Source organism: Amborella trichopoda, chromosome 4 (genome assembly GCF_054954075.1).
Source record: "Amborella trichopoda isolate Santa Cruz 75 chromosome 4, AtrichopodaSantaCruz75HAP2 v2.0, whole genome shotgun sequence".
NCBI classification, from domain to species: domain Eukaryota; kingdom Viridiplantae; phylum Streptophyta; class Magnoliopsida; order Amborellales; family Amborellaceae; genus Amborella; species Amborella trichopoda.
The window spans coordinates 44296286-44308755 of NC_142339.1; the positions used below are offsets into that span (position 1 = coordinate 44296286).

Sequence of the window (12470 nt, forward strand, 5' to 3'; positions counted from 1 at the left end):
CAACACATGAACCACACAACACATACAAAACTTAGACAAAAGGTTCAAAGATACAAACCTTGGCATCGCACAGTCCGTGAAGAGCAGAGTTGCTGCTTTTTGGCCACTTAGTCATAAAAGAGGTTCAATCCATATAGCACAAAAACAACAGTTCTCAACCTGCATAAGCCACACCATAAGGAAACCGAGCCTTGGCAACTCACACTGTAAAGAATGCGTTAGAAAGCCTCATGGTGTGCAAGTCATAAAAGTGACTTGAATTTCTGTTTTCTATTTCGCTAAAATTAAACTTCCAGCATAGATAAGCAGCCCCAACATGCTCCAAAAGTAAGAACATGGCTCAACAACAGTTGTCCCAACTCCCAAGTCATGCCAACAATTATTCCAGGATTTAGTGAAATCTTATAAAGCAAGCTTGACTTGAGAATAGAGCACAGTTTATTTTTCTCTAACACATCGTTCAGGAGAATACCAGAGGATAATAGACAATGTTCACAAAACCTAAATGTCAATGAATTACATTCTTGTCTTCTATGTTACAACCAGCTGTCAAGTGGGCATTTCAAGATAATGGCACTTGACACAGCTGAATCGTTTAAGCATTCCATTACTCTTTTCCATATCCTAACTTGGAAACAACAGTGGAATGGGCCAATAATTTAATCTCCATCTCTGGTTCAACCAGCACAAATCTGCACATGCTCCTTTCTATTTTCAGAGTAGGTTCCCCAATGCATTACTCCTTTTTAGGCCAGGCTCAGCATTAACAGAGAGCATGAAGCTCAGGTAGATGTATATCCTGTATAAGAACTCAATGAACTGATCACGGATTCATATACCTCAATACCCCTCATATACACGTTCTCATTCAAAAACTGCAACATGAAACCATGTATATGTACATATTAGAAATCATGTATATGTAAAGGACATTGTTTATCAATTCAAACAAATACACAAAATAAAATCCTCACTATCAGCAACAAACCAATTAAAAAAGGTGAGTGAAGGAAAACACTGAACCTCATTATGCTCGTGAAGTAGGATGGGTGTATTTATCATGGGTGAAAACCCAAGAGCGGGTATACCCATCTGTCTCATGAAACGAGTATCAGTTGTTGAGGCCAAGATTTCTGGCTTGGAAAGTTTTCCTCCACATGCATGGATTGCCTGCTGGAAAACCAACCACCATGGGTTGGATCCGTTTGTTGCCGTCATCAAAGGCCGCCCTTCATTGTCCCGAAGTGGTCCTTTCACAATGATCTGCAAAAAGAAACACACAATAGGAATACTGATTGTAACTGATCAATTACAAAAACTAAAAGTTTTGATTGAACTGATTCTAATGAGAATTTTCTTTTCAACATTACGAAAATTGACATGGAAAAGTGGTCCTTTCATGACGATATGCAAAATGAGTAGCGCGTAAGAGTGAGACATGTTCACTTCACTCCTATACCGACATGACTTTTGAAAGATCTAATGATAATGGAAGCTTGATTTTCTTTTTCACGTAGCGGAAGTTGAATGGAATTTTATATAAGGTCGCAACCTTAAAATGTAGAATTATGGTGCACCTCAAATATCCATAAGAAAAGGCTATTTTGATGTTGGAAAACCCTCTAATAGATCATCTCGACATCAAATGTATGAATATGTGAAAAAAAAAGGATTTTGAGTCCCAAAAATAGTGCATCTTGCAACACATTATCTGGACCGTCCAATTCAAAATTTTCATGTATTTATAGATCTACTTGATTTGAACCATTTTGGAGTCTAAACTTTCATAATTAGAGATGAAAATGGATTATCAGGCTATCCTAAAAAATTTTGACATCAAATTACATCTTATAATAAAATTTGGTGGTGCACCTTACTTTGATTGTTTAAGGTTGCAACCTTATGCAAACCACACCCATACATATATTATATAGTTATTGGTGATAATTAGTTGCAGAGCATGCCTGTTTGTTCATGGAAATTGGATTGATTAAGAGATTGTACTGTTTGAAATGCTAATTTATTGTTTATTTGATTTAGGTTTAGATTTATAACTCATTCGAATTATTCAAGAGAACAGATCACCTAGGTTCGAACTCGAAACCCAGTTCTGGTTTGGGAGTTTTGATTGGGATTGTCTATTTTGACAATGATTGGAGACATGAATTCACACCAAGGGTGGATTCATAAGCCCAATTTTGAAAAGTTACAATTTCTTCGCAACAGTTGGTTAATATTCAATGGGATTTGTTCCAAAAGCCTATTTTTGGATTCCTCACTCAATAATATGCATGTTTTTACAAGAAAAACATAAAATATTTCATATATGTGAGATTTAAGTCTCAGATTTATTAGTCATCCGAATTATTCAAGAGATCATCAAATCACCTAGATTTGAACTCGAAACTGAGATCTGGTTGGAAGTTTCAAATTGGGATTGTCTGAGGAAGCTTTGAAAATGATTTAATTGCACCAAGCACAGATATTGGGATATCTGCCTCAAAGTTTTGGGTAAATTTCATTTTTAATTTAAATGCATATAATTAATGTGTATTTTATTGATATCACACAATCTATTAATAATTTAGTTATTGCTACATGTTTGATGCGTTCTATAAAAACATGAGTTAGATTTGACATTTTTTTCCCCTTTTCAATTTTCATGTATACAAAGAGAATTCTTACAAGTATATTTGTCTATCTATAATGTTGTTTCTTTTTCAATTTGATGATACTGAATAGATTTTTATGATTGTTTTAAGCAACTAGCATTCTTTGATAGTTGAGAGTAGTATTTTCTCTCAAAAAATTCAGTAAATCATTTTTTTTTTTCATATTTTGATGCATAAAAATATTGTTTTTTATAGATTTTTCTACTTAATATTGTTAATGTGTTTTTTGATTTCTTTATGTTCCAGGTTTGCGTGCCTTTATAATTTTGAAAATATTAATTTCTCTCAAAAAATCATAATTTATTTCTTTATGTTTTGATGCATAAAAAAATGTTCTATAGATACATCAAAACCTTTTGCTAATGAATTCTTTCCTTCATTTTTTTTTTTTGACTCAATGCTGCCAATCTGATACATTTTGAATGCCTTTGGTAGGCATACATTGTTTCAAGAATGACATTTTCTGTCAAAAAATATATTTCGTTGCATACTTAATGAAATCTCTCAACCTAGGTATCAATCCCACTCCAGGACATCGTTCTAGCACTCCCGAATAGGGATCGCTCCTAGCCACTGCAATGGGCAATAAGAGGCCAGGAAGATGACTCATTTGGATCTTAGTTCCTACCCTGCTCACTCGTAATGCTTTTGCATGTTTTTATCAATAAAAATCAGCTCCCTTTTATTGGCCCATGTTACATCATAATAATTTTTTTGTATTTTGTGGGATTGTCATCACGTAAACTGAAACATAGAGGAACATAAAAAAATTATTTAACAATTAAATAAAATTTAATTAATAAATAATTACTTTTTTATTGCCTATTTTTGTGTGCAAAATTTTTATTGTATTTTGTGGGATGATTGGTTTTTTAATTTTTTATTTTTTTAAAATTTGTTTTACAAATAACATTGTATGAAATACGCTTCAACCTTCAGAGCTTCCTGTCGATCCATCTCTCCCACTCCAGCACCCACCCTTGACGCCGCTCCTGCTTCAAGACACTACGTTTTGATGTATATAAGATTATTCTTTGATGTGTATACAGAAAATTTTACTCAACAATTTAATTATTTTCATATTTCTATCATATAAAAATATCTTGGTTGGGTGTTTATGCTGTAGCATATTAACTTTTGTAGGTTTAGGAGATGTCAAGGGAGAATCCAGCATGACATTATGAGGTGAAGGTACCGGAGAAGGGTAGGGAGTAGGTGAAGTGTAGATATTGTGGGAAGGAAATGACAGGCAGTGTTAGTCGCCTAAATCATCACCTGGAGCTCTGTACAGAGGTGCATGTGCAAGTTAAGGAGAAGATGTAGAGCGTTATTGAGATAGGAAAGGGAAAGAAGAAGCAAAGACAGTGGGTAGTCGAGGAGATGGGGAGAGTATTATGCACCGAGGATGAAGATTTTAGGGGCGCCAAATGAAGCGTGCGATTAGGGCCAATCCAGTAGATATAAGCACTAGACAACTCCATATTGACAAGATTTACACTAGACAGGCAGGAGCTACTAGTAGTCTTCCTCCAAAACCAATAGTACCCCGGTGTGGGGTGGGGCTGTGGGCCAAGACTCCTTCATTCTTACACCATGTGACGTCCTCCTACTAATTGTCAACCTTCCCATCCCCAAAACTCCACCTAACCTACTTACTCTACTTATTATATGATTCCCCATGCCACTATCCCATTCACAGTGGTAAATAGTGAATATTATCAGCCAATGTTATCCACTACAGTGAAAGCAGGACTGGGATTTGAGGACACAACTACAAAAAAGCTTGCAGGGCATTCAGGTTTCATGGTTTCACAATTTAATAAAATGTTACCTCTTTCAAAGCTTCAAGTTGGGTTTCCTCATTTGGCTCTAATCTTTCGATGAAATAATTGACTCACTTCAATAATCTCATGGTTCTCACTTTAACCTGATCGATAGTAATATGTTAGGTTAAAGAAAAAATCTGAATACATGGATAACATAAATGGTCTGGTACAATAGGCCAAAACCCACAAGTAAAACAAATCGCAAATTGAAATATGAACATAAATAGAAACTTGAAATCGACAATTACATGTTATGGAAGTGTTGCGTGCCAGTCCACTTTTACAGTTGACTTCTATGACATGCTTTGCACATCAAGTGCCTCTTATAGGAATCTCATGGCAGGCTTAACATCTGAAGCAACCAACCTCATGTCTATTACCAAGGGGGATGAAGAAAAGAAGAGAATTTGGAGGGGGAGAGAAAATTATGGTGCAGTTATTAATCATTTTTCTTGCAAGTTGACTCCTTAAGATAGGTGCAGAAACTCATTCCTCAGATGCCACTATTTTTTCCAGTCCCAATTGTGACCTTTAAAAGGGTTGACTCTAATGTCAGGTATGAGGTTGCAATCCAGTGACAGCAGGCGTTATGAACTCCCTATCACTACGTTACATTATTTAAGTTAAGGATGAAGGGCTGATTGCATATTAATTAATAATACTATTGTTTTTCTAATGTTAACATTTTTCATAAAAAAATACTATTCTCTTTCTCAACCTAGACCTTAACTTCCTTTAATTCATTGATCGCTTTTGACATGAGGTCCATACAATGGCCAAAGCACGGGCAAAATGCTTCCTTTCATTCCTTAACAACCTCCCTGCATTAATGCAGTTCTTTGCCTTAAATGCAACCAATTCAATTACGTTATCCACCCTAGCTACCTCCACTACTCTATCAAGGCACACTAAGAAAAAGTCTCAGTAATCTTTGGGTGCAAGAGATAGCACTGGAGTGGAAGACTGTTCCTCCTAGGCAATACACCAAAAGATTAACATTATGCCTCCTCTCCCATTCTTCCAACCATGAGACAAAATAGTGACCCCAGTCTTATGCTACATCAGCTTACACTCGTCAAGGAATGAGTCCACCTCGGCAACCTCCTCATACAAGTAAGGGCATGCAAACTCTTTTACAGTTGCGCCCTTGAATCCTGGCCCTATATTCATGATAGTGGATACATAGGATAATAATATTCACCATTCGATCTATTGAATGGGATAACAACATCATAGAAACACGATGCAATTGCCTTCTGTATTTCTTAATTGCTTTCCTCCACATGGACTTAAAGGTCTTCTGCTCTGCTTAGGATTTCTAAAGAAAGGGGTCCATTTGATCCTTGGTAGGCTCAAAATGTTGGGATTGGGGTTGAGAAGGCTGAGAAGTAGTACGATGTCTTTGTATGGTGAAGACCTGAAGAGCCTTGGCTCACAACCCCCCCAATGCTAGATAGTAACAGTTTGTGAAGCACTCGACAACTACCTGAAGCTCTTGATAGTCAAGTATACATCTCTTCTATACACATCTATTTAGCTTGCATATCTTCTAAGGTAGCCCTCTTTGCAAGTTCATGTTGGGCCTGAAAATCTCCCTCCCCATCCTCTTGAGAAGATATATAATACTCTATCCCTATATCCTCAACCACCCTTTGTCCTTGCACCTTCTTTCCTTCTGCCGCCTCGATAGATTGCCGCATTTATTGCTTCACTTCTCCAGGAAAATTATCACATGGCTGCACGTCACACTGAATTTTGGTGAGGTGATATTTTAGGTGATTAGTAAAGCTTGGATCTCCTTCCCGCAATGTCCAAACTTCATCCCCCCCTTACCATTTGCTGGGAGCTTCACCCTCCTGGATCCTCCCTCGTAGTTGACATCTCCCAAGCCTACATAAACGAGCAAGCTAAATGCAAATACGCCCAACCAAGATATTTTTATACCAACAAAATATGAAAAGAAAATTACAATACTGAGTTAAAATATTTTTAGATGAATCAGCGTATGTTTTTCAGAGAAAATGTTACTTTGAGAACAATCTAAACCTACCAAAATGCATTAAAAAACTTAAAAATATATCTCACTAGCAACAGTAATTTAAAAATGAAAAACTATTTGAAACATTAAGCTAATATAACTATAAAAAAAAAAATTACGCATCAAAATATGAAAATTTTATTTTTTATTAAGTTATAAATAGAAAACACTACTTCTAAAGAATCGAAGCATGCTTGATGCATAAAAAACATAAAAAAATTTAAATTGGCATCATCAAATTAGAAGACAACCAACATTATAAATACAAGAAGGTTTATATACAAAGGCATGCAAGAAGTATCTTTGGATATGAACATTGAAAGAAAACTTGAATCTCACTCATGTTTTAGATAGATTGCAACAAAAATACAACAATAATCGAATTATTACTATACTGAGTAATCAAAACTAAAACTAATAAAATGAAATTAAATTGAAAGAATGAAAATAACCTAAATCTCAAGGCCGATCTCCCATCGTTATGCTTGGTGCACATCGATGCCTCCAATCCTTATCAAAGCTTCTTCAAACAATGCAAATCAAACCCCTAAACCAAATTTATGATCGAGTTTGGATCTGGTTGATCCAAGCTCAAGTGAATAATAAATCCAAAATAAAATACAAAAATCTGAGAGTTTTAGTGGTATTTGTACGGAACAAGCCTATGCTTCGATGAAGAACCCAAAAATAGGCTTAGGAAAAAAAAATCTATCCAAGATCGATCAACAATTAATTGCAAAGAAATGGGGACTTCTTGAATTTGATCAACGCCTAGGTTGAACATGCTGAACTGCCAGATCTGTAAACTCTAACAAACTACATGAGCATTCTTTATGATAAGTGTTTAAATTTATTTGATAGAGAAAAAAAGGGATTTCGGTGACCATTCATTTTTATAAATCACGGAGTTGACTAGGAACTCCTCTGAGTCAAGTCACCTTGGTCATGACCAAAGTCCCCGAGTAGTCTAGGAGTGCCTCAGTTGAGGCTCAGCAAGTCAACTCATATCAGGACTATGAAGTACTGATCTAAGTCAGTCTTTCAAGCTAGTGTTCATAAATTCAGACTTAAGCATGGATCCAAGCAAGGCCTGAGACCGAGTCAGAGGTTAGACTCCCCCGAGTCTTTAAAAAGAGTAACATAGTAACATTGAGAACCAGTAAAACTCGGCCGGAGAGCCGGTTGCCTAGGTTTTTCACTCAGACCCAAGTCCTTGCCGGGTCTCAATTGAAATCCAAGTCAAACTTGACGAGTTTCAAAACATTGTTAGAGACTGTCATAAACCATGAATGTGAGAGAATGATCAACACCAATTTATTCAAGATCCCATAGTTTGCATTATCAGGATTAATGTTGTAAATATACACAAAAGGGGTTATAATTTGCTAGGAAACACATGCTTGTACAAATGTACTAAAATTGGAAAATCACTATGGCAGCATATACTGCACATATTACACTTCTTTAAAGATGTTGAAAAACTCAGGAACCATAAGAACAATGGGAGCTGTCTACGACACATCAACGAATGTTTAAAAAGGTTATAATCAACTTGTTTCAACTATTCATTTTCCTTGAAGCCAACCAAGCTCATAGCTCAAACAATGAAAATAGAAATTAAGCCTGTCTGTTCTTTCCCAAGATTCTATGCAGGACACCCTTTATACCACTCACCACAGGTTTTATGCAGACAAATTTGATGCGAGCTAACTATTATATATGACAAAAAAGAAAGAAAAAATTGATGCTTGCCAACTATTTTGAGAACCAAACTAATAAAAAGAAGACAGGACTTCCATGCTAGTATGGTACCCCTTGAAGTGGTGTAATTATTTACTAAAATGACACAATAACCCAGTAATCAATGAGGTTACAAAAATGAGAAAGACTTGCATGGAAAATAAAAGCCATGAACTGAATAATTCTGACCTCGTATGTCATGTTTCTTGTAGCCGGGGCCCATTCATTAGCGATTCTCCATCTTAAAAGCTCTGGATCTGCAGTAGGTGGAAGCCGAACATCATAACCTGCCTCTACTTCTGATGGCTGCAGGTTCATAACAAAGCCCTGCAGAAAACCATCTTCTTCAGCTCATGCAAGTCATCTACTAAATGAATAGTCAATTATAACCCTTTTAAAATTATTACAGCTTTTATGCCACTCTGAATTTCAGATTGATTAGCATCAACATAAGAACAGGAGGAGGGGCGGAGATGAGAAAGAAAAAGTGAAGCCATTAGAGGCCATGTGTCATGTGCAGCAGATGATGCACTTACGGGACAGTAACAGAAAGGTCTATAGACAAATTGGCCGATCATATGAAACAACATGGGCAATGTCAAGACAAGTGGTCACTAGCTCTCAACAAGACACATGTTGAGCTCCAAGGGGGTATCAGCTATGTTTGGTTCTATGACACGAGCTAATGTACTGAGATTCTTGCAGTGCTCGACCTGGTGAAGCCAGTCCTATGAGCAGACTTATGTGCTTCCAGCCCTAAAAATGTTTCAGAGGCCTAAATCTTTCAAGTGAATTTGAATTTGGAGGACAGCCTAGAGATGGGTGATACCACTAGCATAGCTAATGGTGATAAGTAGATCATAAACACAGAGAAGAAAACCATTATGCTATTCATTCATACCATCAGACATACTGTTCAATATCGAATCTCAACCCTCTAATAAACATTGGAAGGTAGATTTTCTGCCGAGTATAGTTACAACATATCTCTAGGAAGCACAGTGTATTCTCCCTCTGTTCAAAATCCTTGACTCTTCATTTCATTAAGATAGATCATGTAAATTCATTCTCCAGAATTCACACGGTTGATCGTTCACTTCCTGATCACTGTAATTCGAATGATGCCATGAAAAAACCACTACGAAACAAAAATAACATGCGATGCTTTTCCCAAACATAAGCATAAAATGGGAATGCTGAAGACAAGCTCACTCTATCAAGCAACAACATCTCACCAGTGTAATTAAGGCAAACAATGCACAAAATCCAAAAGGAAAGGAAAAACACAATCAATCTTCCTCCCCAAAAAAGAGCAAAAAAAGGAAACACAGTCCAAAACAAGCACTCACAGTAGGGCTGGGAGTGCCGGCCTTCACATACACCGGGGCCACCGAGATGACCTCCGACCTCATCGCAAGCCCTGCCCTCACTATATCAAACTGCGCCTCTCTAAAACCACTCACAACCTCCATACTCTTCATCAAGTTCTCCATCGCTCCATTCTCAAACATCCTCGAGCCGTGCCCAGGCGGTCCCACCGCCCTCAAAATCACTGCAATTGGTGACCTATCCGCATAAAACACCCTGTACTCATCCCCAGGCGAGGCCTGCCCCTCATCCAAAACAAACCCAACATTCAAACTCTCAAATTCTTTTGATTCAACAAACTTCATCGTGCCATCATAGCCCCCAATCTCTTCATCAGGGACAAATGAGATGTGAATGGTGCGCGTAGGTGTATAGGATTTGGCCTTGAGCCTCCTCACGGCCTCGAGGTATTGCATGCCGACGCACTTGTCATCCTGAGTGCCACGGGCGTAGATGTTGCCGTGAGCATCCCGTGTGGCGGAGAAGGGGGGGTGAGCCCACTTCTCGGCCTCGGCCGGGACGCTGTCTATGTGCGAATTGAAGAGGACGGATGGGAGAGAAGGATCGGAGCCGGGCCATGTGAAGAGGAGGAGGGGTTTATTGGGGGCAAAATAGAGGGTCTTGGTGAGGAGGGAGAGGGAAAGGGCTTGGGAGGTGAGGAAAGAGGCGGCAGAGGGGTAGTCAGGTTCGGGGTGGGCGGTGTTGATGGAGAGGTAGTGGCGGAAGCGGGAGATGGGAGTGTGGTCGTCATGTAGAGAGAGAGAGAGGAGGGGAAAGAGAGAGAGGAGGAGTAGGGCCAGGGCCAGGGCCAGGGCGGACATGGCGGTGCGGACCGACTGGAGTGGAACCATGGTCGAATGCGTATACCGACGGCTACGGCTACGGCTACGGCTGAGCCGTCTATAGCAAAGGACCCCTAGATTCCAGCGAGAAGCCTCGCTCCAGTACGGTAATTGAATCACCGGCGATACTAGTGCTCGTGCTGATACCATAAATACAAGTACCATGTGGATTGCGAGATACAATGGGAGTATACCGTACATTTGTTATGGGTACTTTAGATTTTTTTTTTGAAAAAATTATATAAATATTTGTTATATGGATATACCAAATAGTTTTCATTATTACGTGTATGGCCGTTTTTTACTTGTTTTTATAACGTAATTTTAAAAAAAGATCATTTTACCTTTTTTCGAATGTTGAACAACCGAATTTGAAAGTTTTTCGGATGTTCAACATTAAAAAATAGGCCGAAAGTTTAACGTTAAAATTCCTATTTTCGGGTATTGAACAGGGTTTTTCGAATGTTCGACATCTAAAAATAGCCCGATAATTAAACTTTCACGTTTTTATTTTCGGTTGTTGAACAATGGAAAATATGTTGAATTCGGTTGTTCAACAATCGAAAAATTTCCAGCTGAATTTTCCCGCTTCTTAGTGGAAAGGCTTTTTTTTTTAAAAAAAAAAAGTTGGGGAAAACAAACAAAATATAGCATCTTTCGCACATCATACCCCTTTTACTGTCTCCCCAATACAGTAACGCACAAAGTAGAAGAGATTGACTCACTATTTGGTCGTGATGGGTATTGTTTTTACTCTTGCGTTATACTGTCGATTAATTTATGTTTATTTTGTCACAATTAATGCAATATTATTATTTTTTATTAGCATTTGTTGTGTATTGTTGATTAATAAATAAAATTTGGTAAATATTGTTGAAGTTGTTTATTTGTATAATTATTTGTTGTTCGTATTATGTTGATACATTGTTTTCCTTGTTTTGGGTAAATAATTGTTAAACTTGTTTGTTTTTGTATTAAAATTTGTTGTTTATTTTGTGTTTATTTGAGTATTTGTTTTTTTTTTTTTATTGTTTACTAGTCACATTTTTAGTAATACGTTATTTCAATCTATTATATAATACTAACATTTTATGAACCCTAAAGTAGTTAAAAATATCCAAATTTTTTATATTCCTTATTTGTATTGATTTTTTGTAACACAAATTTTGCTATTCATTCAATACCGTAGCATTGACAATGGCTACCGAGGGAATGCAACTGGTATTCCAATTCGTGGGGTTATTTGAGACGAATGCAGATGACGGACGTGTTATTTATAAAGGGAGAAAATTGAAGGTTACGAAGCATAATGAAAATAGTTTATTGGAGGAATTCAAAAGTCATTTTGGTAATTTAACCAAGGGTGATCCAAACAAATTAGCTATTATGTACCACAACATAAGTTTATCTAATGGGTTTGATTTGATTGATGTAAGTGATGATATAGATGTATCTTTTATGTTGGGAGGATAATCTTCGAGAAATGTAGTATATATTGCCGCTGCAATGGAACTACAACATGAATCTATTGCTGATGACGTATCTTCAAGTAATAGTATATCTACAACTTACTTTTTCATCTGTAAATTGCTTTATTTGAATTTTTTATGTGCAGAAATTGTTGCTTCATCTTACACTCTATCTTTTGTCAACAGTCGGTGTAACGCTTTATCTGATGAAGATCAAAACATTCAAGTGGCGCCCGATCTTGAGTTTGTACCAGAGCGTGATATGGAAGATATTGAGCCACTAAAGAGTCCATATAGGGGAGTTGGTAACAATGTTCAATTAAATTTTGGGCAATTTTTTTCAAATGTAAATGAATGCGGGCATCATCTAATTGATTTTGCAATCCACAATAATTTTATTCTGAAGTTTGACAAAAGTGAATTGGGTTGGGTGTGAGCAAGTTGTAAGGTAGAGGGATGCACATGGCAAGTGCGGTGCTTACGAGTTGCCAGTACCGCGTGCTTTAAAGTGAAGT

General features: G+C 37.2%; 1 protein-coding gene across 2 annotated transcripts; it reads right to left on the reverse strand.

The window, feature by feature from the left end:
- Positions 1 to 251: 251 nt before the first annotated feature.
- On the reverse strand, positions 252 to 10607 carry LOC18435830 (uncharacterized). Of its 2 annotated transcripts, none has more exons than XM_006845868.4 (4): positions 9626 to 10607; positions 8466 to 8603; positions 1024 to 1263; positions 252 to 875 (listed from the first exon to the last, which is right to left on the reverse strand). In XM_006845868.4, exons 1-4 carry the CDS (start codon positions 10493 to 10495, stop codon positions 783 to 785), a joined length of 1341 nt encoding a protein of 446 aa, XP_006845931.2. In that variant the 5' UTR covers positions 10496 to 10607; the 3' UTR covers positions 252 to 782. The 2 variants fall into 2 exon arrangements, with proteins under 2 accessions (XP_006845931.2, XP_088721442.1); XM_088865316.1 differs by lacking the exons at positions 252 to 875; positions 1024 to 1263 and adding exons at positions 5218 to 6234; positions 6332 to 6388.
- Positions 10608 to 12470: the final 1863 nt, after the last annotated feature.